Source organism: Scomber scombrus, chromosome 22 (genome assembly GCF_963691925.1).
Source record: "Scomber scombrus chromosome 22, fScoSco1.1, whole genome shotgun sequence".
Taxonomy (NCBI): Eukaryota; Metazoa; Chordata; class Actinopteri; order Scombriformes; family Scombridae; genus Scomber; species Scomber scombrus.
This window is the reverse complement of record NC_084991.1, coordinates 19,627,999-19,652,285: the sequence shown is the minus strand read 5'-3', so window position 1 is coordinate 19,652,285 and position 24,287 is coordinate 19,627,999. Positions and strand designations below refer to the sequence as shown.

The 24,287-nt window shown below is 40.4% G+C and overlaps 1 protein-coding gene across 1 annotated transcript in view; it reads right to left on the bottom strand.

Moving 5' to 3' along the window:
- cacna1c (calcium channel, voltage-dependent, L type, alpha 1C subunit) overlaps window positions 1-24,287 on the bottom strand; it is a 188,755-nt gene that overhangs the window by 720 nt on the left and 163,748 nt on the right. The window contains exons 32-51 of the mRNA XM_062444064.1: window positions 21,094-21,177; window positions 14,261-14,446; window positions 11,338-11,475; window positions 9,845-9,910; window positions 9,352-9,443; window positions 7,343-7,505; window positions 7,032-7,159; window positions 6,667-6,763; window positions 6,424-6,526; window positions 5,748-5,849; window positions 5,474-5,601; window positions 5,060-5,200; window positions 4,008-4,375; window positions 3,779-3,805; window positions 1,743-1,871; window positions 1,480-1,604; window positions 1,235-1,332; window positions 931-1,027; window positions 547-655; window positions 311-452 (exon numbers count right to left, since the gene is read on the bottom strand). Of these exons, the coding sequence (XP_062300048.1) occupies window positions 311-452; window positions 547-655; window positions 931-1,027; window positions 1,235-1,332; window positions 1,480-1,604; window positions 1,743-1,871; window positions 3,779-3,805; window positions 4,008-4,375; window positions 5,060-5,200; window positions 5,474-5,601; window positions 5,748-5,849; window positions 6,424-6,526; window positions 6,667-6,763; window positions 7,032-7,159; window positions 7,343-7,505; window positions 9,352-9,443; window positions 9,845-9,910; window positions 11,338-11,475; window positions 14,261-14,446; window positions 21,094-21,177 (2,523 nt within the window). The remainder of the gene's footprint in view (window positions 1-310; window positions 453-546; window positions 656-930; window positions 1,028-1,234; window positions 1,333-1,479; window positions 1,605-1,742; window positions 1,872-3,778; window positions 3,806-4,007; window positions 4,376-5,059; window positions 5,201-5,473; window positions 5,602-5,747; window positions 5,850-6,423; window positions 6,527-6,666; window positions 6,764-7,031; window positions 7,160-7,342; window positions 7,506-9,351; window positions 9,444-9,844; window positions 9,911-11,337; window positions 11,476-14,260; window positions 14,447-21,093; window positions 21,178-24,287) is intronic.

Below are 24,287 nucleotides of genomic sequence, written 5' to 3'. Positions count from 1 at the left end.
CATAAGTATGGCAGAAGAGAAAGAGGATAAGTAACAAGTAGATCACACACACACACACACACACACACACACACACACACACACACACACTCACTCACTCACTCACTCACTCACTCACTCACTCACTCACTCACTCACTCACACACACACACACACACACACACACACACACACACACACACACACACACACACACACACACACTCACTCACTCACTCACTCACTCACTCACTCACTCACTCACTCACACACACACACACACACACACACTCACACACTCGCTCACTCACTCACTCACTCACTCACTCACCGCCTCCACTAAACTGCCTGCACTGCCATGAGACAGTGAGCTGGAGTCTCTTCCAAGTAACGAGGGCACTGTGAGTGACACTGGCCGCGGTGGTCTTTGATTAGGACTGGGAACCCGGCTGTTCCCATTACTGTCGCTGTACCTGGGGGGGCAACACATTTCTCTCGGTTAAAACCCTTTACTTAGAAACTCGTACTGTAACTTGTACCGGTTCATTTCAGGATACTTAGTCTTACCACGGCCCACAGTTGACAGAGGGCAAGCTGGTATTGAGCTTTTCATGGGAGTTGGAGCCCTCTAGCCTCAGAGACGGGACTCGCTGGTAGGAGGCATCACTGCCATGGGCTAGAACATGAGAACATGAGCAGCATTAATAAGGAGAACAAACATGTCTCAAAATGTACAATGATAAAGCTGCAACATGACAATCACGTGCCATTTATAACGATGAATAATTTTTCAATCAGTTATCTGTTTTTTCCTTATAAATACTTTTAATAATCTAATAATTATAGTGATTTTGTCATTGCAAGAAAATGCAATACATCTTGTTTGCCAGTAATTATGACAAGCAGCTTTTTGGCTTTTTATGTGTGCACAGCTGTGATGATGCAGTGTACCTGTGGGACTGGCTGGAGGCGTGGAGCACAGCCGGCTGAAGAGGGTGGGTGAGTGACTCCTTCTTAGCAGAGGACTCAACCCTGCCACTGCCAGAGCCTGGAGGAGGAGAGAGAGAGCAGAGGGAGAGTGTTAGAGAGGGGCAAGGAGGGAAGATTGTGTCTGTCAAACTCAATATACTGCATACATATTGGTGGAAGTTCCACTTCACGTACTATATTTGGATCTTTGCCTGATTTGTTGTTTTTCTGCATTTATAGGAAGTGCAAATGTGTGTTTATTTATTATTACGTGGGTGTCTTCTACCTGATGATGTACAAGGTGTAGCGGTACAGCTGTCTTCTGGGAGACATCTGGCCGTGACTGTCTCCTCAGACACTCCAGATGGAAGGACGATCTCCGCACTGAAACACGTAGACACACACACACCACAAATATGCAAACATGCAGTATCTCAAATGTGTAAATTACAATAAAAGTAGGCATGATAACTACAAGAAGATATAAGTTGTACAAAGATTTTTTATCTCTGCATGTAGGTGTCTACTCACCCAGAGAAGTGGGGCAGAGGAAGACTCTCCTGGGAGACTGCCATCCTCCTCTTCTGTCCTCTATCGCCTCTCCTTCCTCCATGGGAGTCAACTGCTTACATGTTTCATCATGACCATACACCAGCCTAACATGAACACACAGACACACAAAAGGGGGGGGGTCAATGATAGACAAACCCTGTAAAATGTACAAAATTTAGACTCTTGGGTGATGAAGTTGTTAAGAGTGTGTGTGTGTGTGTGTGTGTGTGTTTCAGTAGTACATGTCAGAGGAGAGTGAGTGGTCGTCCTCGGGATACTCCCTGTCGTCACCGTAGCTCTCATCGTACGTCTCCTCTGTTGACCCCTCCCCTCTCCGGATGATTGGCAGACGGCTGTCACTCGAGTCCGAGCTACAAGCGGACGAACGAGCAAAAACCACCAAACGAGCAAACAGACAAACACAGAAAATGAACATAAACACAGACAACGGACAGGTAGACAATACAGCAGACAGATGTAAACACACAGAAAAAAGAAGCAGCTGATTAGCAAAAAACTCAAAGTGGAGCTTGGGGGGAGAGAGGCAGAGAAACCCACTGAGGTTTCACTATTGTGTCTTGCAAGAGGAATACGGAGAAAGAAGGAGAAGAAGAAAAAGCTGGAGGAGAAGATGGAGAAGGAGCAGGTGCGGATTATAATTATTTTCTTAAAGCAAAATGGACGATTAGCATTTAAAGCAGTACCTGGAATATGACAAACTGATAGTAGGACTGAGGTGTAGACATCTTTAAAAGACAAAGACAAGGCTAGATAAGATGATGGGTTGCCTAGCAGATATTGAGAGTCATTAGATAATGTTGGTGGAAAAAACAGTATACTAATATACTTTAGGAAATAAAATGGGTATTTTTTAATGCTGATATCTTTTCAAATGAGAGTCAATAACATCTTAAAAGAGAAAAAAAAAGAGAAATCTGTCTTTAACTACTGTAAACCCTGTGTATTTATCTGTATAATGTTGTATTATCTTTGAATTTTAAAGATGCCTTGTTACCCCGTCACATCTGTTTCATACTCCAGACTTAAAGCTTTAAGGAGACATTCTGACATTTTAATATTTTCTTCTTCACCAGACTGTTGGCTTATAAAAGCTACCCAGAACAATCTGTTAATAATTGTATTTCTAATTAAAACTATGACTCATAACGAACTGCTTAGCTTTAGCAGTTTCAATTATTTTCAGTGATGAACACTCAAGATATACAACTAAATACTGCCAGCTCATAAACGCCCCCTGACAACTGGCTGGTGAAGAAAAACAAAATATAGTTTCTAAATGTCAATATGCCCCTTTATTCCACAGCTATTTAACGGGCCCCACAGCCTCTGGGTTAGAACAGTATTTCATTAAACCTGACTGAGACTTTTCTGAGTTTGATCAAGCACTAGATTAAAAATAAAGTCACTAACTGTAACTAAGCTGCACTTTACCATCGCTCTTAAACCTCAGTTCATACACACCTGCAATCCCTTCTTGAATTAATACCATATGTAAACAAAACTACAGCTATGAGCTCAGTAAATTTCATGGCAATCAGTACATTAGATGTTAGATATTTCAAGATATCCTGTCAATGTGCCAAAAGTTTTGGTCAAAGACAAATTTTGACCCAATTTTGGTGCACAATTAAATATCATAGGGTCAATAAAGTTATGGATGTATATGGAAATCCTCTGGGGGACATGGATATCCATAGCTAATATAATGGTAATCTGTCTAGTAGTTGTACAGATATATCTCCCTCCGGAAGAACTAATCAACTGACAACTCGAAGCCCCTGCCTCTATTAGGCAAACAGAGAGATCCCATCACAAAACATTAGTTATTTAGTTGTAACTACACTTTCTACAACTTTGTGAGATGTACTGAGCTATTAGATAAGTATGAGCTTTCAGATGTTCCCACACAATACCGTTTCTGCAGAGGTTATAGACAAAGACAGACATTGTGTCTAACCCAGACCTGCCTTTAAATATTATAAAACAGCAGCAATAAAAGCCCTCGATAGGAAAGATTTGGTGTAAATGCACCAAACAGTCTATCTATGGCTTTGGTAGCACATTTTTAACAGCAGCATGTAGTTTAGCTTACGTTGTAGCAACTAAAGCATTATGTGCATAGCAACAAGTGTTGCTATAGCACCTTGATGGCTTTGCAATTTTATTTAGCATGATGAAACCTTTTTGTGCGAATTAACACAACACACATACACACACATACACACACATTTTGCCTCTCTGTCCCCTGGCAACATACCGCATGAAGGTGTCATAAAAACACGTCCTGCTTGCCACCAGAAACAAAAGAAAGGAACAGAGAGGAGGAAGGAAAAAAGTGAAGGACTTAGAGAAATGAATAAATTCTGTGCTGAAAGATAGATAAAAATAAAAGACAGGAAATTGAAGAGACTGAGAGAAAAAACATTGATCATTCTTGCCATAATAAAACACTTCATGTATCTCAATTTCTGGTCTGCTGCACTCACCTCTTTGGAGGGAAGCACCACGCAGATCTAGGCAGCAGGATGGGGGTGAGCGGCTGCCCCGTGTGCCCGTCCACAGTGCTTATGGTAGGGCTTGGGAATCGACTGATGCCCTGGGTCGTTACCCCGACCACCATGCCAGTGTTGTTGGCGTTGTTGATGTTGGCATTGGAGCCAGATGAAGAGTAAGAGGAAGGGGTGAAGGTAGTTGAGTCCATGAGCTTCTCATGGGATGGACTCTCGCCTTCACAGGGAGAGCCCTTCTGGCTGATGTGCAACGGACGCTGAGTAGTGAAGGACTGTGGGAAGGACGCACGACCATCGCTCTGGTTGTAGTAGTTGACGTGGTTGCCGAACAACCCACCCGCCCGCTGTGGTGTCAGAGAAGAGAAGGGGGGAGAGGAGAGAAAGATAGAGTGCAAAGAAAAGGGAAAAAGGTGGATGAAAAAAGAAAGGTGATGAAAGTTGAGATATTGAAAGATGAGACAGAGAGAAATTAGAGGTTGAAGAGGAAGTGTGAGAAGAATATAAGAATAAGAAAGGAGAAAAGAGAAGGTGAAAAGTAGAAAAATGGAGGAGTGAAGACAGGAGGAAAAAATGTGGATAGTGGAAAAAGACAGGAAGATACCATGTTTAAATCAAAATACAAAAAAAAATGTCTATAACTATCACACTGACTCCAAGCAGCAACACAACTTTTCTCAGCCAGGATGGAAATGCTAAGCAAATAAAGAGGTCTTACCCTGCCAGTGAAGGAGCACTAGAAACTGTGTGTGTTTGGTTTCTGTCAGTTTTTTTTGTTTTTTGTTAAAAGAAGTTTTCTGCTGTTCAATTTCTGGTCATTACTGGTACCGACTATAAATGATTTGGTTCAGTATTTTAGTTCAGTGATTGGTAGCCAAGCTGTATGGTGGAAAATGAAGCTTTTATCAATGTCTTTTTGAACCTGTGAGCACATGCATGTGTTTATGCATGGAGCAACACTACGGCTTGAAGCTGGATGCTGATCATCTCTCTCTCTCTCTGGAGAGTGAGTGAGGGTGTGTGTATCCAACCTTTACCCTGAAGATATCGTCCTCGGATGCAGCCGACACGGGTTCCTTTATGCCTTTATCCAGCTCCTCCTCCACGGTCAAGTCTCCAGAGATGGCCCTCCGAATCTCTGGACCAATGTCATGCAATGTCCGCAGGCCCGCCTACACAAACACACACACATGGATAACATGGAAAAGCATGGTGACAGTCCTGCTTATTTTACTGCCAAAAAGACATCTACGCTCACATCATTCACACTCATTTAATACAATAAGTTGTATTTGTGCACTTGTAATCCAGCCTTGAATACTGACTATACACTATACAGTATTTGCATCTCACTAAAGAGATCCATCAAAAATCACAATTTCTGTGCCCACAAATATGTACAGATTTATGACCCAGAATGAAAAGAACTCTTTGTGTTTGTGTACCTGCAGAGAGAGAGCAGTTTTGGGGGGCACTTTGGCCACCAGCCCTTGTTCTTTCCTCTTCTTAAACTTGCGGAAGTATTCCTGAATGAGGAAGGTAGCGTAGAACTTTCCGACTGTAACTTCATCGTCTGGAAGAAAAAAACAGTTCAAGAAATAATAATGTAAACCTCTCCATATGGCATATTACTTGACAACTTTAATTATAGGATTTACTGATTTTGAACAAGATTACCAGCTACACATGTCCAAAACACGTGTTGCAGAGTATACATACCGCCAGCAGGGGGCACTACTTGATCCAGAAGTTTCATGCTGGTTCTCTTCCAGATCTTCTTCACTATGGCCCTCAGTTCTTCATTGGCCTGCTCCAGGTTACCTGCACGCACACACAAATGATAAAGTATAAATACTGTAAGTTTACAGTAATATTTTACAGTTACAACACAGCCAACTACTGTATGTCTACTATATCAGTATATTGAGGAGTCTGTGGTGTTCCCAGAGCGGTGTTGGACTATGACACAACAGCAAAGCAGGAGTAAGCACAGATTTATATGCTGTAGCTGTTCCAACATATCATCATGATGTATGAATATTTGGTTAACATGAGTTCAGAAAATCTGGTATCTGTACGACTGTTTTCACAAACTGGAGCAAGATCAGGAAAAGTGTAGAAGAAGAAGAAAAGAGAAGCCTCGGCATTAATGTTTATAACAGTTCCCTGTTGTATTTAGATCCAACCAAGATATCTGGGTATAAACTGTAATCCATACTAGGGCACAGTCAAAAAGAAATGACTCCCTAGGACTGAAACAGGACCAGGAATAAAAGTAATGGCAATAATGGCAACAGAAAACACTGGGATGATGCGAGAAGAAATAAACTAGGACTTGGCAAGATTATGAGAAAATGTCATTCCTGTGTGGATAAGTTATTTGTGTTTGTGTTACCGTCTGTCTTTATCCTGAGTGCGGTTCTGACCAGGGCAAACAGTGTGGCGTTGAACATTACTGTTCCATCACTGTTCAGAGGCATGTTCATTGACACCAGACGCTAGAGGAGATAAAACACACAAACACACACACTGACACAAAATCTAGTAGGAGAATATATTTTGAATACATATTTTCTACAGCTCTGCAGCCTTCAGACCATGTTTGATCATTTGTGGGACTGTGTGAGTGTGTTTTTACCTTGCAGGCCACCCTGTGTGGACAGAGCTTTCCAAAGCCGAGGGGAGGCTGAATTCTCCGGAGCAGAGTCACCACATCCAGGTGCTTTATCCTCCCCCTGAACACAGCACAGAGGACACATTAGTGACTCTTTGCAGATTAAAGACAAATTATTCTGATGACATATGCAGATTCTGATTACATATGCACATTCTGATGACATATGAACATTCTGATATCATATGCACATTCTGATATCATATGCACATTCTGATGACATATGCACATTCTGATATCATATGCACATTCTGATGACATATGCACATTCTGATGACATATGCACATTCTGATGACATATGCACATTGTCACTTCTCTGTTAACTTACTTGGCTTCTGGGTCATATTCAGCCCAGATCCTCTTGAATTCGTCAAGATGATGCGGCCCCAGGATCGACCAATCACGCGTCAGGTAGTCAAAGTTGTCCATGATGACGGCCACGAAGAGATTGATGATCTGGGGAAAAAATCAACAATCAGTCAGAAACTACACTAGCAAAATGTAATTGATTATAGACTGCTTTTTCAAATGAGTGAAATGTCTATTGAACTCAAAACTGTAAAATGAAACTTTAAAAGATGTCTTAGGAGGAATAGTTTAACATAGAAAAAACCTCAATCTTTTTCTGTCTGTACTCACCAGGAAGGCACAGAGCATGTAGAAGCTGACAAAGTAAATGATGGCAAAATGGCTGCCACATTCCTCGTTGGGAGAGCTGTTCTCATTGGTCGATCCTTTCTCACACTGCCGATTGGGCTTGCACGCCAGCATGATCTCCTGCCACGCCTCACCTGTCGCACATCTGGTAGACAGACACATGCATGCACGCACATCCACAGATATACACACACGTCGACGCAGATAAGCATGCAAAGATACGCAACATGTACAAATACACAAAGGAAAAATGTACAGAGAAACACATACATGCATGAATTGCCACATGTGTGTACATCAGTGCACCGGCATGGAGGCACATGTGCATTTATGCATTAACACACACATACAGACACATGGAAGTGTGCATGTAGGCAGAAGGAAACACAAGTGACACACACATGCATGCACATAGATATGACGACAGAAAGAGGGAGACACATACACACAAACACACACACAGAAACACACGTGTTAGGAGTGTCCACATCATAACAATTTATTTTTTTGATATCGTGTGATCATATGTTGATACATTACATTTACAGAACAACAAACAAAGGAGTGTGAATTCATATTTGATTTTGTTGAACTGTAGTTTGAGTTTAAACTATGATTGTCTTCCATTCTGAATACTTCAGTACTATTAAGCTTTCTAACTCTGCAGCTGCTATTTTATCAGGTGATTATATTTGGTAGATTTTATGTTACGATAACTATTTGTTTCATCATTATTATTATTTGTTGACTGTTAATTGGGTTTAAATTACACTGCAGTATGAAGTATCCAAGTACACTGTCTCTGAATGGAAGCAAGATGCTATCATATATTCCATGAAGGGGTCAGTCCGCAGAATCTGAGAGGATAGAAGAATGTACTTTGCATCATTACCAAACTCTTGCAAAAACGATAAGATTTCTGACTGTTTATTATGTGAGATCAATCCTCTCAGTTTCTGTGTTTTTTGTCCCCAGCATGGGATCTTACCATCATCACAACCACAGAAGACAGAGAGGTTTCTGAAAGTGGATCCAGGCAGTTTAAATACATTATCAGTTGATTCGTCTGACAACAATGACAAAGGTGTCCGACTTAGTGGACCAGAATACTTTGTTTGTATTAAATCAATGCCAAATTCGCAACAATTATCACCTAACTAAAGAGCATACAGCTGTGCAGATAAAGTTTGATCACTGGGGATCACTGCTACATAATTGTAGTTAGAAAGTTTAAACCTTCAGCACAGTGGTAGTCACATGGTCTCATAGTACAATCTGACAACACATGTTTCTGTACTTACACTCCTGTAAAGATTTATGTCACACTCTGCTGAATTTGATATTTACAAATGCCCTGGCTTTTAGTTAACCTAATGCTGCAACAAAGTGTCAATGAAAAACCTCTTAAAGAACCAGTGTGTAAGGTTTGGTGGCATCTAGCGGTGATGTTGCAGATTGCAACCAACTGAATACCCCTACTCTTCCAAATGTGTAGGAGAAGCTACGGTGGCCCAAAAACTTGCGACAAAAAAGCGAAAGGCCCCTTTCTAGAGCCAGTGTTTGGTTTGTCCGTTCTGGGCTACTGTAGAAATATGGCGGAGCAACATGGCAGACTGTGGAAGAAGACACACTAGATATAAAGTGCTCATTCTAAGGTAACGATTATGGGATTATACACTAATTAAAACAATTATTCAATTTCTGTCAAGTCTATTATAGTAGATGCCACAAAATCTTGCACTGGCCCTTTAATGCAGAATATAAAAGACTTTTCAGAGTAAATAGACAAGAAAAAAATACAAATAAAAAAGGAAAAGGTATTGTATTTGATGTATAATTACAGAATAATGATGAGAGACAAGAAGGGATAAGAAGGGGTTAATGATAACGCAAAGAAAGCAATAAGCTAGAAAAAGAGAATAAAGAAGATAGAATAAAGGGTAGATATAACAAGTTAAATAGATGACGAGGACGGTACAAAGCTTCCTCACCTGAAGAGCAGCAGCACTGCCTGAGGGAACGTCTGGAAATTGTTGTTCCTGTTGATCTCAGTGTGGTCCTGCAGCGCTATTTTACCAAACATCTGTACATGAGGGATGGAAGTAGTCACAGCACACAGGATATGACGTCAGCATTGACAAGAGGAAGTGGTTGTTCTCTGGATCAATTTGAAAGACTGGGTTGTCCCCAGCCAATGAAATCAAAGTGTCTCCCGCCCATCATCAGTAATACAAACTACACAACAGCTTGTGGGAGACATTAGAGGACAGACGGAGAGAGAGGAAGGAGAGCGACAAAGACAGGCGACAGCTAGAGGAGGGAGAAAAAGTGTAGGAGAGAAGGGCGACGTGACCAAACAGGAACTCTGGATGACAAGACTCCAGGAGAGACAGACACAGGACGGAGGCCAGCTGGAGAAGAGAAGGAGAGAGAAGAAAACATAACAGAGGGAAGGGGAATCAAGGGGAGAGGATGACAGCTTACCTGCATACCGATGACAGCGTATATGAAGAATAGCATCACTATAAGCAGAGCTACGTAGGGCAGAGCCTGAAGAGGAGAGAGACATATTAGTGACAAGTCATCTGTATTATCATCCTGCACAAAGGCTGCAATCCATTCACTTTCATTCAAACCAACAGTATGCAATTAGCCTACAATTGATTTAGAGAAACTACTGTTCTCGCATGCATCATGTTCAGTTTTCAAATTGTCAGATACAATATGATGAAGTTATTTGGTATTTTATGAAAGTGAATTGAGCTGCAACCCTGTGTGGCACAACACCAAAAACAATCCATGATAAATCATCTGACACAGGAGTGAAAAACCTCATACAAAAAATACAAACTGCTCTCTAAGTTTAGCCAGAAGACCAATCCCAACTGTACACATGCCAAGACCAAAACACAGCCACAGCAGGTACATCTTGTTTATTTACACATCTGGGAAGCTGTGTAGAACTGAGCTCCTGGCTAACCTTACTCCTGCACGTGGAAGAGGAGGGGCCAAATCATGACAAATAATTGAAAAAAAGCAAACATTTCGTAACATGATGACATGTTACGACCCTACTTAAAAAATGGGAGTCAGTCTTTTGCTGCATCACCAGTGTTTCAAATTTAAATTTCGACGAGCGTACTGTAACATGAAGTGGCCCATCTCAGCTGACACAAGAGAGAGAACAGATTATTTTTCATTTCCCCATTATTCTCTATCAAATGATTTTCTGTTTTGGTGGAGTGCTTTGTTAAACTTATCTAATGCTTAACCCTCCTTACAGGGAATGGTAAGCTCTCAGGGGTTAGTAGTAGGGTGTTGGAGAGTAAAAGGGGTAGTAGAAGAAGAGGAGATGGATAAAGAAGACGGGTGAAGGGGAGGAAAGATTAGGAATAAAGAGATTTGCTAGTTGAGGTGTTCCTACCCGTTTCCTAACTTCATGTCCCTAAATCCTTCCCTGCCTCTGCAGTGGGACTCCTAAACCTCCTCTCCGTTACCTCACACCTTCCCTCTTTCTTGTCCTCCTTCCCTGTCAAGTTCTACACTCGACAGGCAAATGTCTCTAACTTCTAAATTTCTACAGCAATAGGAAGAGGAGACAAAAAGAGAGGAGGCATGGAAAGGAAAGGTGGCTTGTGAGTCTCCACCATGCTGGATTTACACAACAACAAATATATGTTTAGTCCCATGTGACTCAGATCTGAAGTATTCATATAATTTATACAGTATTTATAAAATGAAAACGAGCCTATAATGGATTAATTAAGCAGATAATCACTTTGGTAGTGAAATCCATTAAAGTATGACATTTTAACACCTAGTTTAAATACACTTATGGCCTCCAAAAAAAGGCCAATCCTATCTGGGTCACATAAGGGTTACAACTCCACTTTCCCTCTGCTATTTGCATTTCTGTCCTGTGTAATCCCAACCCCCCCTCCCTTAATCTAGCATGTTGTGTCCGTTTCTCCCCTCACTTGGAAGGATTTGATGAAGGTCCACAGCAGGGTCCGAATCCCTTCCCCGCGAGACAGCAGCTTCACCAGCCTCATCACGCGGAACAGCCGGAAGAAGGTGATGGAGATCCTGGCGTTCTCTTCAGAGTTCTGCAGTCCCTTTTGGTGGGGTTTGGTGTTTTTTGTTTTAATAAAAACACAGGACGCATGGGAACACATGCAGATAGGTTGGGAAAGTAAACACACACACACACACACACACACACACACACACACACACACACACACACACACACACACACACACACACACACACACACACACACACACGTATAGATGATCGTACAAACATACACAGACATGCAGACACACAGAGATGCAGACGTACAAGTAATAACACACATACATCACATTCGGATTGCATATTTGCACCCACACATACATGTGGATGTAAACAGGCACAACACACACACACACACACACACACACACACACACACACACACACACACACACACACACACACACACACACACACACACACACACACACACACACACACACACACACACACACACACACACACACACACAGAGTTAATAATTGGATATCTGCGTCCTACAAAATCCCATCAAAATCAACTGACATAAGAGATCTGGGAGAGAATCGGGCAATCATGCTTATTTTTGAGGCTTCTTGAAAAAAATCACTTGGCAACAAAGAGATCAACAAACTATCAACAACTTCCTGAATTCACCTGCTTAAGCCATTGTATGTCCAGCTGTGCATTCAGACAGGTTAGTGTTACTTTAGAGTTATGACACACTAGTTTTTACTGATGTTAATGGTTATAAAATCCATTAACATCAGTCTTCTACTACGGCTCCACACTGTCATAATCGTGGTGAAGAAAACACTCTTGGGCGTTGTCTTTACATCCTAGACAGGTAAATCCAGCATTGCAATGACATTTGACAAGCATTAAAATACTTCAGCAACCTCATGAAGCACATCATCTAACTGAGCTGAAGGATTTGTTTATTCCGTGCTGGTATGGACTAAAATCCTAATAACTGAAACTGGGCCGGGGGGATTTCCATCGATGGAGGTAAGCTCCTTTATAAATCACTGATAACAATTCACACAACAGACACAGTACAGAGATCCTAGCCTCCAGGCAGATTCCTGTTTCAATAAATCATGCCGGCAAGCTAATTGTTTGTCTCTCACAGAGCAACTGGCCACTGGGAGGAACAGTCCCAAAGATGACATTCAGTAGGATAAAGATATTACTGTCTAATACAACTAACTCCAGGTATAAATACCTATTTTCAAAGGTGGCAAATCTCAACTTCACCTACTGTTTACTTTGATCTCCCCAAAAGTGTCTTTTTTTCCCAGCAGTCTTTTTTTTTAATTTGCAGAGCTTCTTGCAATGGACATGCAGTGTTTTGCCTCACAAGCTATTTAAGCCATCTAGTATATAGTATACTTAGGATTTTTTTTTGTATTTTACTCAGAATTTGCCTCAGCAAACTTCTAAACTACAAGGTTGAGAGGCACTGTAGCTTTCAAACTGCCTATTGTCCCAGTAGTCGTCCACAGAAAATAACTCAATGATGAAATATTCAGCCATCTCGCTGAGTGCTATTCTAATACAGATTTATTTATTTATGCTGCTGCTGCTCCTTCCCCGGGACAAAATAGCGGAAAAACAAAGGCAACATCAGAATGTGTCTAAAAGAGAAGTATGGTGCAGTTACTGTAATACAGTGACTACGGCTCCAGTATACTAGTCACATTTAAACCATATACAGTGGTTAATGAATCTAACAAATCACCACACAAATGCACCAGTATGCATAAAATAGAAATAAAATAATACGATTTCTACTGTGACGATGTAACAATTACAATGACATACTAAATCTTTCTAAACTGCAACAGGGTGACCTCCGAATCAGTTTGTTGCCATGTGTTTTTCTAAGAAGCCATCAATTCTTTATGCTAATCCCACAGAGGACACACAGTGTGCTCCTAAAAAAAGGACTTGCCATTTTCCACACATCTTACTGCAGTTTGGGATAACAGATGTCATATATTACTTTTCAACAGAATATATGTTAAAGTCATAACTATAAATATCAAAATGTGTTTCCTATCTATAGGATGAATGAGAGTTTTGCGTACTTTATTAAAAGGTAGGTGGCACCTTTTCCTGGTGACACTGTAGTGTTGACAAGTAACGCAAGATATGAGTTGCCCCAAACTCTACAGACAGATATGATGGAAATGACACTTCCTGCTTAGCAATGTAAATCAAAATTCTGTGCTGCATGTAATATCACAACTGGACCACAGTGGGCACCATTGCACCATTGAGAGAGTGGGGCAGTGAGCAAGAGAGGTACAGTGACAATAAGTGTAGAGAGGGTGAGAGAGAGAGGCTGAAGATGAAGTATAGTTTGAATTACTCAGTGAAATCCAAACAAATACATTAATTCATTGATAAATCGATAGATAGAAAGATAGACAGACAGATAGATAGATGATAGGCCAGTGAGAGAAAAGTGGACGAAAGAGAGACAGCGTGATTGTGTGACCATGATGGCTTGCACCGATGATGAAGCACTAAAGATACCACACCCGTAAAAAGGAAGGGGGAGCAAGTTGCAAGCCATGGGGGAGGTGGAGGGCAGCGGGCGCCATGGCAACAACAATAGCCACTCAAGGAAAGTCACACGACTCCAGTTACACTAGGCCTGTACGACACAGTGTCCGTCACCATACACACACACACACTCACATATAAATAAACGTGTAAAAGTAACAAACATCAGCTACATAAGTACAGGGTAACTCTGTGCATGCTGCAGAAGATGACAGCGGGAGCGACAGAGGAAAGTTGAAAGGACCAATGAAAAGCCAAAAGTTCTGGATCATACCACGGGTGGCGGAGTAGAAGGAGGGATGGAAGGATGGAGGGATGTAGGGATGGTGGAGGAGGTAGGGAGGCGGACGAGGTTACCGTCGGAGCGTACCATTGGCCTTACCACAGGGGGGTGAGAGGAGGAAGAGGAGGAGGAGGAGGACGAAGAGGAGGAGGACGAGGACGAGGAGGAGTCAGCTGGCTTTAAGGAAAGGCAACAAAGATCAGCACCAGAGCAGCGCCTTGTGTGTGTGTGTATGTGCATTTACAGTATGTGTGTTATTTTAAATATTTGTATGGGAAAAGTAGTGAGAATTTCGCACTAGCCCAGACAACTAAGGCTAGTGAGTGTTCAGTCTCTGACCAACCCTTCACATAGTGGAAAAGCTAATATAATCTGAGCCAGGAGGGAGAATTGTGCAAGATATTACTGCATATATAGACTGGCCCCATCCTCTGTGAGGACCACATCAGGCTGATTCACTGAGAAGACTGAAACATGTAGAAAAACTGCAGGCTGCTGGGAAATTTCTGTCCAATACCTTGAGGGCCGAAATAATGAATAATGGTCGTCTGGAGCAGGCGCAAGAGGGAAGGGAGCTGAATGTGTACGAGTCGCTGTGCAACATTTATGTGTAGGGTCACTGTCATGTGAGCCTATGGATGTGTGTGTGTGGCCGCCTCTGTAGCTATCTGTTTTTCTTTCTGCCAGCTGAAACTACACTGCAGTAACCGTAGTTAACACTCAAGCTACGTTTACCAAAAACATCTCAGCATTAAAAGACACTGCCTGTTTAAAATACTCAATGTGTTATTCGGGCAATTCTTTGACTTAAAAATAGTCAGGATCCAAGTGAAATGAGAAAGGTTTGGACCTTGTGAAACATTAAGTGAGTTCAACACCTTGTTGTTGTTGTTGTCTCACAGTTGTCAACTAACCAGACAACAATTTCAGTTAGATCTACTTTCAGGTCAAAGTTGCATCAGAATATCACATTAAAAAGACAGCAGGTTATTATCATCTAATTCAGTCCCACTCTGGACTAAGATGATTTTTAGATGCTTTTGGAAATCAGAGCTCACAAGTATTTAGGTAACACTGAGAAGCAAAACATAACATACTATAGGGAGACACCCACTGGTCCTCAGAGTAGTAATGTTTTGGACTGCTAGGAGTGATAGATGAACTAGTAGTAAGCAGAGTAGCTGTTTACTCTGCTTTGGTGATGGCCCTGTTATAATACCTTACTGCAAAAATAATGCATCATTACTCCCAAAAAAAAAAGAATGACCTGACACATAATAACTAGTTGACGTACAATCAACTTTGAAGGAAGAAAGAGGTGAGGGGGAAATAAAAAAGGAAGAAACCAACAAAAAAGAGAGAGGGGGGAGGTACAAAATTGGAAATTAAAAATAAAGACGGAGGGGAGAAATGATGCTTTTAAAGGAATTCTAACAGGGCCATACACACCTTTATGGTCACACACACTAATGATGGACAATAATGTATCAAGTACCTCTAATTACCAGTACACTTGTGTATTATAAGCACATATTTTGTACCACTTGTCTAAATGTCCAGTAAGCAGGAACTGGCTGAGAAAGAGTGAGTGAAGATGAGGCAATGTGTGTGTATATGTATGTGTTTGTATGTGTATGTGTGTGTGTGTGTGTGTGTGTGTGTGTGTCTATTTGTGTTTGAGAGGAACTGAGGTGCATAATGGTGTAAAAGGATGAAAGTTGGAAGGAAGGACAACTGTAGGAAGGAAGGGAGGGAAGAGTGGTGGATAAAGGGAAGACTAGGATGAGTCGGAAAAGGCGGGCAGGAAGAAAAGGAAGGCAGGAAGGATGCAGGGAAGGAGGATACACTATTATCACTAGTGTGGACTAAGTGAAAAACTGAAGATGAGTGTGTGTGTGTGTGTGTGTGTGTTTGTCTGTATCTGTTAATTACACAAAGGGCCAGCTGGGACAATTTAAACATGATTTAAATCTGAATTTGCTTCAATTTGAAAGTGAAATCAGAACCATGAACCAGACTTAGATTAAAATCAAATCACTCCTCATTATATTTCCCATTATGAAACCGACACAAAACAAATTAAAGAGTGTAGTGGACTTGTGGCCCTGGAGGATTCGTGCATTATACTGTCAATTAGATCAAAGAACAACAAAAACAAAAACATCAAAACGTCATTTTTAGATCAATTCAGGCTGAACTGAAGTGCAGATGTGAGGTACCAGAGATGCTGCCCATACACCATTTATCAAATTTAACAGTTTTCTCACATTGCACGTCATTTTTTCGAGCAAAAATTTCATCAGTTCAATCCGTTCAGTAGGTAACATGGGTTTCATGAGCATTTATACCCTTGATTTTTGGCTTTTATTGTTAAAAATGTAACATAAAAGTACATATTTATTTAATTGTAAGGAGTTGGAATAAAAAACACAATTAAGCACTAGCATGAGAAACCCATGTTACCAAGCTTGCAATTCAAGTGAGCAAGCAACACTGCAAACAAACAAGAGAAAAAAGACAGAGATAAACATCCATAAAAGAAGAGTCAAGTGAACTCAACAAGCTCAGAAGGAGAGGGAGAGAGATAGAGAGGAAAAAGAAGAGGCATTCCAAAAGAGACAGAAAGAAAAAAGAGAGATAGATGCAGTCCATACTGGCATCGTCTGCAAGACACTGCTCAGAGCAAACCACTACCAATCTGTTCACACTACTTCTACTCATACCAAAATCAAAAATGTAAAAAAGAAAACCATGTAAGATTTAAGAAGCACCCGCAGGTTGCTGGAAAGACCCAGGATTAAGGAAGTCTACTGATTTGATGACCACAAAAAGGTATGCAGCTAATCTACCAAGCACCCGACACCACAGCAGAGCGGGTGCACTCAAACGAGATATTTTGGCCATTTAATATTTACTAAAGGCAAAGTGATAACATTTTAAAACCTGGCCTGTTACTGCACTTCACAGTGCACTTAGGAATGCAATCAAAGAGAGGAGCTAGCTATTGGCAAGCTGCCACTATTAGTTTCTAATTGCAAAAAGCATTCACATGTGTGTAGCGCCTGATGAAATGCAGTAGCAGGCTAAAATTTAAAATGTGTCAGGGTCCCAGTTCAAAAACAGTCAAGAGTTCTCACGGGATTGAGTGCGGAGGGTTTCTTAAAAAAACAAAAAAAGGTAGCTTGGGCATGTCATCAACCCAAATCATCAAAAAACCATCAGAGAAGAATAAAAAACAACAACAAAAATAAAGACTTGGGGCATGCCTTTAGGTTAGGGGTGTGAGAGAAGATTATGAGTCATTCAGAAAAAAAAAAACTGCAAACCAATTAACCAAATCAATCAAACCAAATCAAAGGCAAACTCCAAAGCAAGGTGTTAAGTGCAACATCAGTGACTTGTATAGATGACAAAGATGTATATCTCTGGCCCAGTGAACCTCAGTATAAAGGTGGTTTAATACTGTCAGATCCCAAAAGAGATATTGTATCTTAAAATTGATTTGTAATCACTCAAGCTGTCTATATACAGTATATATATATCTATGCACGCATATATTCCTCTCTTTTATCTATACAAGTATACTCTACACACGTATACAGAGTTGATCAAATTCCTGCAGTAACATAAAATAACAGAATATTCAAGTAGTTTAGAAATTACCCAGTGTCTCATGGGGGCAAATGGATTCCCTTTGTAAAGGATTGAAAACAACTGCCGAGCTCATACACCCCCTGGGATACACTAACCTTATTTGTATGCCTGACCAGTTCTGTCTGAGGTGAAACACTGCATTCCACAACAGGGTAAACATACTGGTGTAACTGTGTGGATGCAATTTCCGTGTTTCATGGCATCAAACCAGCAGAAAACCTGCAGTTGAGGTTGTGGGACAATTTCGGTGAAAACTATGTTTAATACCCCCGAGTAGTTATCTGCTATTCAAGAAAATGAGTCTATAATTGATGACTGGTGACATATTTGAAGCTATATATACAGATGTGTCATTCTAACATGAGATGTCCATGTCTACATGTACAATGACTTTGTGACTGTTGATATAAATACAGTATGAATAAATTATGATGAAACGATTGGTTTAAAACTGGATCCAGCAGATGGTTAGCTTAGCATTTAGACTGGAAACAGCTAGCTTGGCTACCAACATATTTATTTAGAAGATAATCCACAGACAGATGTGATGATGTTCTAAATTTGTAAAAAAAAAAAAATCACACCCACGAAGCAAGGCTCATATGTGTGTCTCTAAACTGCACAGTAGAGTTGAAAAGTGTATAAGCTGACTCACAGAGAGCTGCCTCCACCTGCTGAGCTTACACTTGAGTTATATTAAATCCCCTGAGGAGTTTAGCTGGATGATTGGTACCAAGGGTTGCAAAGTTTTGCAGATGGAAGCTGTTGCATTCAATGAAATAAAGTGATTTACGTTCCTCCAAAAAAACCAACAACCCAAAAAACAAAAAAAAGCCCTCTTCACAGTATAAAGGATGTATGTTCTAATGTGATATTCAGCCCTTAGACCAGTCTGGAAATCAGATCATAGTACATGATTTGCTTCTCTGGACAATCAGTTTGAATTATCCGCTACAGGCTACATGAAGTGGAGTACTGTCCATTCACATTCAGTTTTCTATGGTTTTCAGACTATTCTCCTGTTAAAGAATACTTTGAATATCATATGAATAAAACACCAATTATCCCCCGAAGTGTAAATACGATAGACACTCAACATTTGACTTGTGTTTGGGATATTCATTCTTATTCAGCTCCACTATTGACCATAGAGCCTCTATTGTTGATAATAAATGAATTCATACATACATTTACATAAATTTTACGGATACTGGGTAAATCCATTTATGGATCAAATTGTTCCCCATGTCTGCACATTGCTAATGTCAGAAAAAAAGGGGGGGGGAAAAAAAGCAACTGCAACTTGTATTTTTCTCATTTGAATTGAAAGTTTCCCTGGTGATTTATGAATTGAGACCGTTTCACGACCCTTGGGTCAAAACGCTATTGTTCAGAAATGAAAATCTGCATTCCAGAAAATATTACTTTCTGAAAACATTATATGCTGTGCAAGTGCCAGGCCTGGACATATCACCTTTATGTCTGTCATGCTATACAGTGTCCATCATGCCAGGGGGAATGGACACTATCCCTTATAAGACCAAATAAAACCAATGTGAAACCAAACCAAGTGCTGAGACAATGCAATAAGTTCTATTGACAAGTGCAATAGTTTCTGATGCTACTGATGCGCAGCAGACCGAGGCATGGATACCTATCTGGAGCAGCTTCAAATATTAGAAAACCTGTGCACCCATACTTTAAAACTACATATAAATCATTTGCACTGCTGAGGCGCAGATACAAGAAGGGTAGAATATGGACAAGGTAGAAAATAAATGATAGCAGCCTCTATTGTTAAAATCACATTCTAACAAATAATATGATGGAGTAGTGATATCATTACCTCCACATCAGTTTCATTTTAAATAAAAAAAAAAAGGATCAAAGTTGTCAATGAATAACTGTAAACATTACTGTTTCGTAAGTTTTAAATGACACAAACCCTTCACATACCACTGTGCTCTGTTTTGATTGTCCTACATCTGGTTGTTTTCACTGCCAGACCTTTTCATCCGTCTCTTTAAGTTCAAAATGTGGTGCAGCTGAAGTTTCCTAATCATTTGAAAGAATGCGAGATGGGTATCGGCGCTCGGTCTGTTTGTGTGTGTGGGAATGGCAGAGCAGGCAGGCAGGAAGGGAGGGAGGGAGTTGGACTACTTACGTTAACCTCAGTGATCGCTATGTCAACAATGCTACCCACAACTATCAAGGCATCAAATGTGTTCCATGCATCAACAAAATAATGCTGCGTAGGAGTGGAAAGAAAAACAGAAAAAACAACAGAAAAAAAGGACAGAACATAAGACATTTAAAAATGGAAAGAACGGAAATCAAAGGAGAGAGGAGAAAAATAAGATATAAAAAACATTATATACATGAGCATTGGAGATTTTAGTAGGAGGAGAAAAGGAGGGTAAGAATCAACAAAATTAAACTTCAAAAAAATAAAAGAAGGGGCAGTCTGAAAGAGATGGACAGCAGAGGAAGAGCAGCGGCGATCGGTCATGCTTATCCATGAGAGGAAAATGTCAACAACAACAAGAACAACAACAACAGTAAAGAACAAATTGCAACAGAATCACAACTAAAAAACGCCCCTGCTGCTGCAGTCAAAAAATGAAAGGTATATAAAGCTTGTTTGTGATTGGTCAGTGAGTTAGTTCAGTTAGTGAGGGAATTAAACCTGAGGACATGTCACAGTCTGACAAAAGAAAGAAAAAAAGACAAAAACGAATGAAAAAAATAGTCAAGAACCCGACAACATCTGAGGTTACTGTATGGAGAAAGGAAGAAGCTTTTCAAAGCTAAACCCTGCCTGCCTCTCTTGCCTCTACTTTTTTTTTTATGATACCCAGGAAGAAGCACGTTCTTGTTCAGGAACCCTTGCGGCTGGGCGTCCCCTGAGTAGCAACGGCCATCTTGGAGTTAAGGATGGAGGGAGAGGAGTAGTAGGAGGAAGAAGAAGAAGAAGAAGAGAAAGTGGAGGCAGAAAAAAGAAGAAAGCACTAGAGACAGTACAACACAGAATAGCCACAAAGGAAAGAGGAGTGGCAGGAAATGGAATATATAGAAGTGAGAGGACACAAGACAGAGAGAGAGAGAGAGAGAGAGAGAGAGAGAGAGAGAAAGAAAGAGACAAGGAGAGTAAGAGTGGGCATCGTACTTACGTTGATCTCACTGAGAATGACGTCTATTATGCTGCCAATTACGATGAGGAAATCAAACACATTCCAGGGATCACTAAAGTACCCCTACACAGGATGAGGTGAGCAAGAGGAGGAGGAGGAGGAGGAGGAGGAGGAGGAGGGTAAGAAAGGTAGGTTAGAAGGAAAACAACATCTGCTGCCACTTCGCAGCTCTATTATGGTGGTATGAGTTCGTACACTGAGGAAACAGAAACTGATGAACCAACACATGAAAGGACACATCTTAATTCTAATTTAATTTAATTTAGAATTAACAAGTTTCCTTCATGATATCTGTTCCTCGGCTTCAGCTGCTTTTTCTGCTCTGTTAAGGATAGCATGTTAGATTATTGGTTATATTAGAATATTTCACCTGCATCTTGGGTCCATTTGACAAGGCTGGTACTACACTTTGTTTACTTAATTTATTGTGGGCAATTCATCATTAGCACTGGTAAAAATGAGTATTTATAAAATGCATTCAAACCCCTTAAGGCCTACACAGTATTATTCAAGCTGGTAAAAATGTTCAGTGCTGAAAAAAGAAAGAGCTACATCTAAAAAAAAGTTATGATAAACCTGGGTTTGTGATAATTATATATAATATAGATTTTGGCTGAAGTTGAAGCAGGGATATCAGAAGGATCAAAAAGTTTGAATGCAATGATGTGTGACATTTTAAATTTCACACTGACTATATTCTTACCTAGAGAAAAATTTACTTTCTACCCACTGCTCCATTTTAAGCCTGTTCACCTCTCATCAGCTGCTGAACTGTGAACCTTAACAGACATAATTCAACTGCTCCTGTGTCATTATGTACATGTTACAAGATGCCTCAGTACTCTCTTAAAAACGAGTATTTAATTTGTCGTTTTCAGGTGTACGGATATCAATGTAAAACTGAAACTGAACATTAGTAAAAACAGAGCTCAGCATTATTATGTCTATATATATATATTATCTATAGTTCACACATGTGAGTTGGGAGGAATATTGGGGACCAAACATGATTGTGATATTCAGAAACCATACAACACAATAAACACAGAAAAGAAAACGGTAAGAAATCTGTGTGACTGTAGTTGTTCCAAAGAGCGGACGACTGTGTGAAAAAAACAAAAAGGGCATTAGCATAAATCTTCTTCATAAGACAAATGTTACTGCAGCTGATTCCAGGTGTGTGTTGACAGCTGTCCTCCCTTTGTATGCCGGCTGTTTAAAGGAAGAGTTTATTGAAGTCAAACACATTGAAACAGGTTAAATTACACACAGTCTGGGTTTTTTTCCAGCATTTGTTCAATACGGCTTGGGATTGTGTCATCATGCTACGCTGGTGTGTTTTAACTTGAATGAATAAGACTAATGTTTACAACTCAACTCTCCAAGAGTAACCATGATGAAAACTGAAGAGTGAGAAAACAGCTTTAATTGTTAATGTCTAACTTGCTTTACTACAGGTAAACACTACAGTACATAACCTGCATACATGATGCAGGTGCAGCATGGTGTCAATTCCCAAGCCGTACAGGTTGTCCTTGTTTAGTTCTGTATCTACTGTCAGGATTAAGTTACCGTGGCTACCTGTGTCTAAAAATACAGCAACGCATGCATTATGTCACTACGACAAATAGATAATGATTTTTTTCCCCCCAAGACTTGCAAGATATGTCGTTACAAGACATCTATCTTACATCTGTCTTAACCTTTGTGTCGTCCTCCCGGGTCAAATTGACCCCGTCTGTTTTGACTGTTCCTTCTTTCCTCCCTTCCTTCCTCGCTTTTTCTCTCTTTCTTTCCTTCCTGCCTCCTTCCTTCCTTCCTCCCTCCCTTCCATCCTTCCTTCCATCTGTCTTCTCTTCCTTCCTTCCTTCATTCCTTCCTTCCATCTTTCCTTCCTTCCTTCCTCCCTTCTATCCTTCCTTCCTTCTTCCTCCCTTCTATCCTTCCTTCCTTCCATCTTTCCTTCCTTCCTTCTTCCTTTCCTTCCTTCTTCCTCCCTTCCATCATTCCTTCCTTCCTCCCTTCCATCTTTCCTTCCTTCCTTCTATCCTTCCTTCCTCCTTTCCTTCCTTCTTCCTCCCTTCCTTCCTTTTTCCTCCCTTCCATCATTCCTTCCTTCCTTCCATCCTTCCATCTTTCCTTCCTTCCTTCCTCCCTTCTATCCTTCCTTCCTCCTTTCCTCCCTTCTTCCTCCCTTCCATCATTCCTTCCTTCCTTCCATCCTTCCAACTTTCCTTCCTTCCTTCCATCCTTACATCATTCTTTCTTTCCTTCCATCCTTCTATCTTTCCTTCCTTCCTTCCATCCTTAAATCATTCTTTCTTTCCTTCCATCTTTCCTTCCTTCCTTCCATCTTTCCTTCCTTCCTTCCTTCCATCTTTCCTTCCTTCTTCCTCCCTTCCATCATTCCTTCCTTCCTTCCATCCTTCCATCTTTCCTTCTTTCCTTGACTCAAGGACAGCAGGAGGGTTAATCAATAGACACACTTTGTACAATATAATTTGGATCTTTTAACTAACTGGAAAAACAAAACAAACCATTTTTCATTATTAGATAAAACCTTATGGCTTTGAAATACTGGTAATTTTGTAGGTGATTAATTCCACCAACTGAACAATTCATATCACATATAAAAATCAAGAAAAAGTAAAAAAAGTTGTAAAACTAGTTTGAATTTTTAAGACTTTTAATCTTCTGATTCAAATGAGTAGAGTGTGTAAAAGTAACACTGGTGTTTTTTTACCTTTATATTTCTCCAGCTCACTTTGGTGTATTAAAAAAGACACTGTATGACTGTAATGCTTCACAATGGTATAATATCTTTCACATACAGTCAGTGAGATCAAGTACAAGGGCTGATTGCAATTGTTTTTTGGTTCAAAACAATCAGTAAGATATCATCATCAAAACGTGACGGTTGTGTTTCTTATACTCTTATCTTTTGATTTACAAACCATGTTCTTGCTATTGCTTTTGAGGTTTTTTTTTTCCCACAAACCCTGCTGTAACAGAGAGAAGCATTCCCCATCTGTTACCGTTTAAATAGCTGATGTACCAGGAAGCTGTAAGATTGGACCAATAAAAAAACAGCTTCACAGCTACATAGCAACAGCAGGGAAACAAGGGAGTGGTGAGATTAAAAATCCACATGATACTATTTACTTATCATGTTT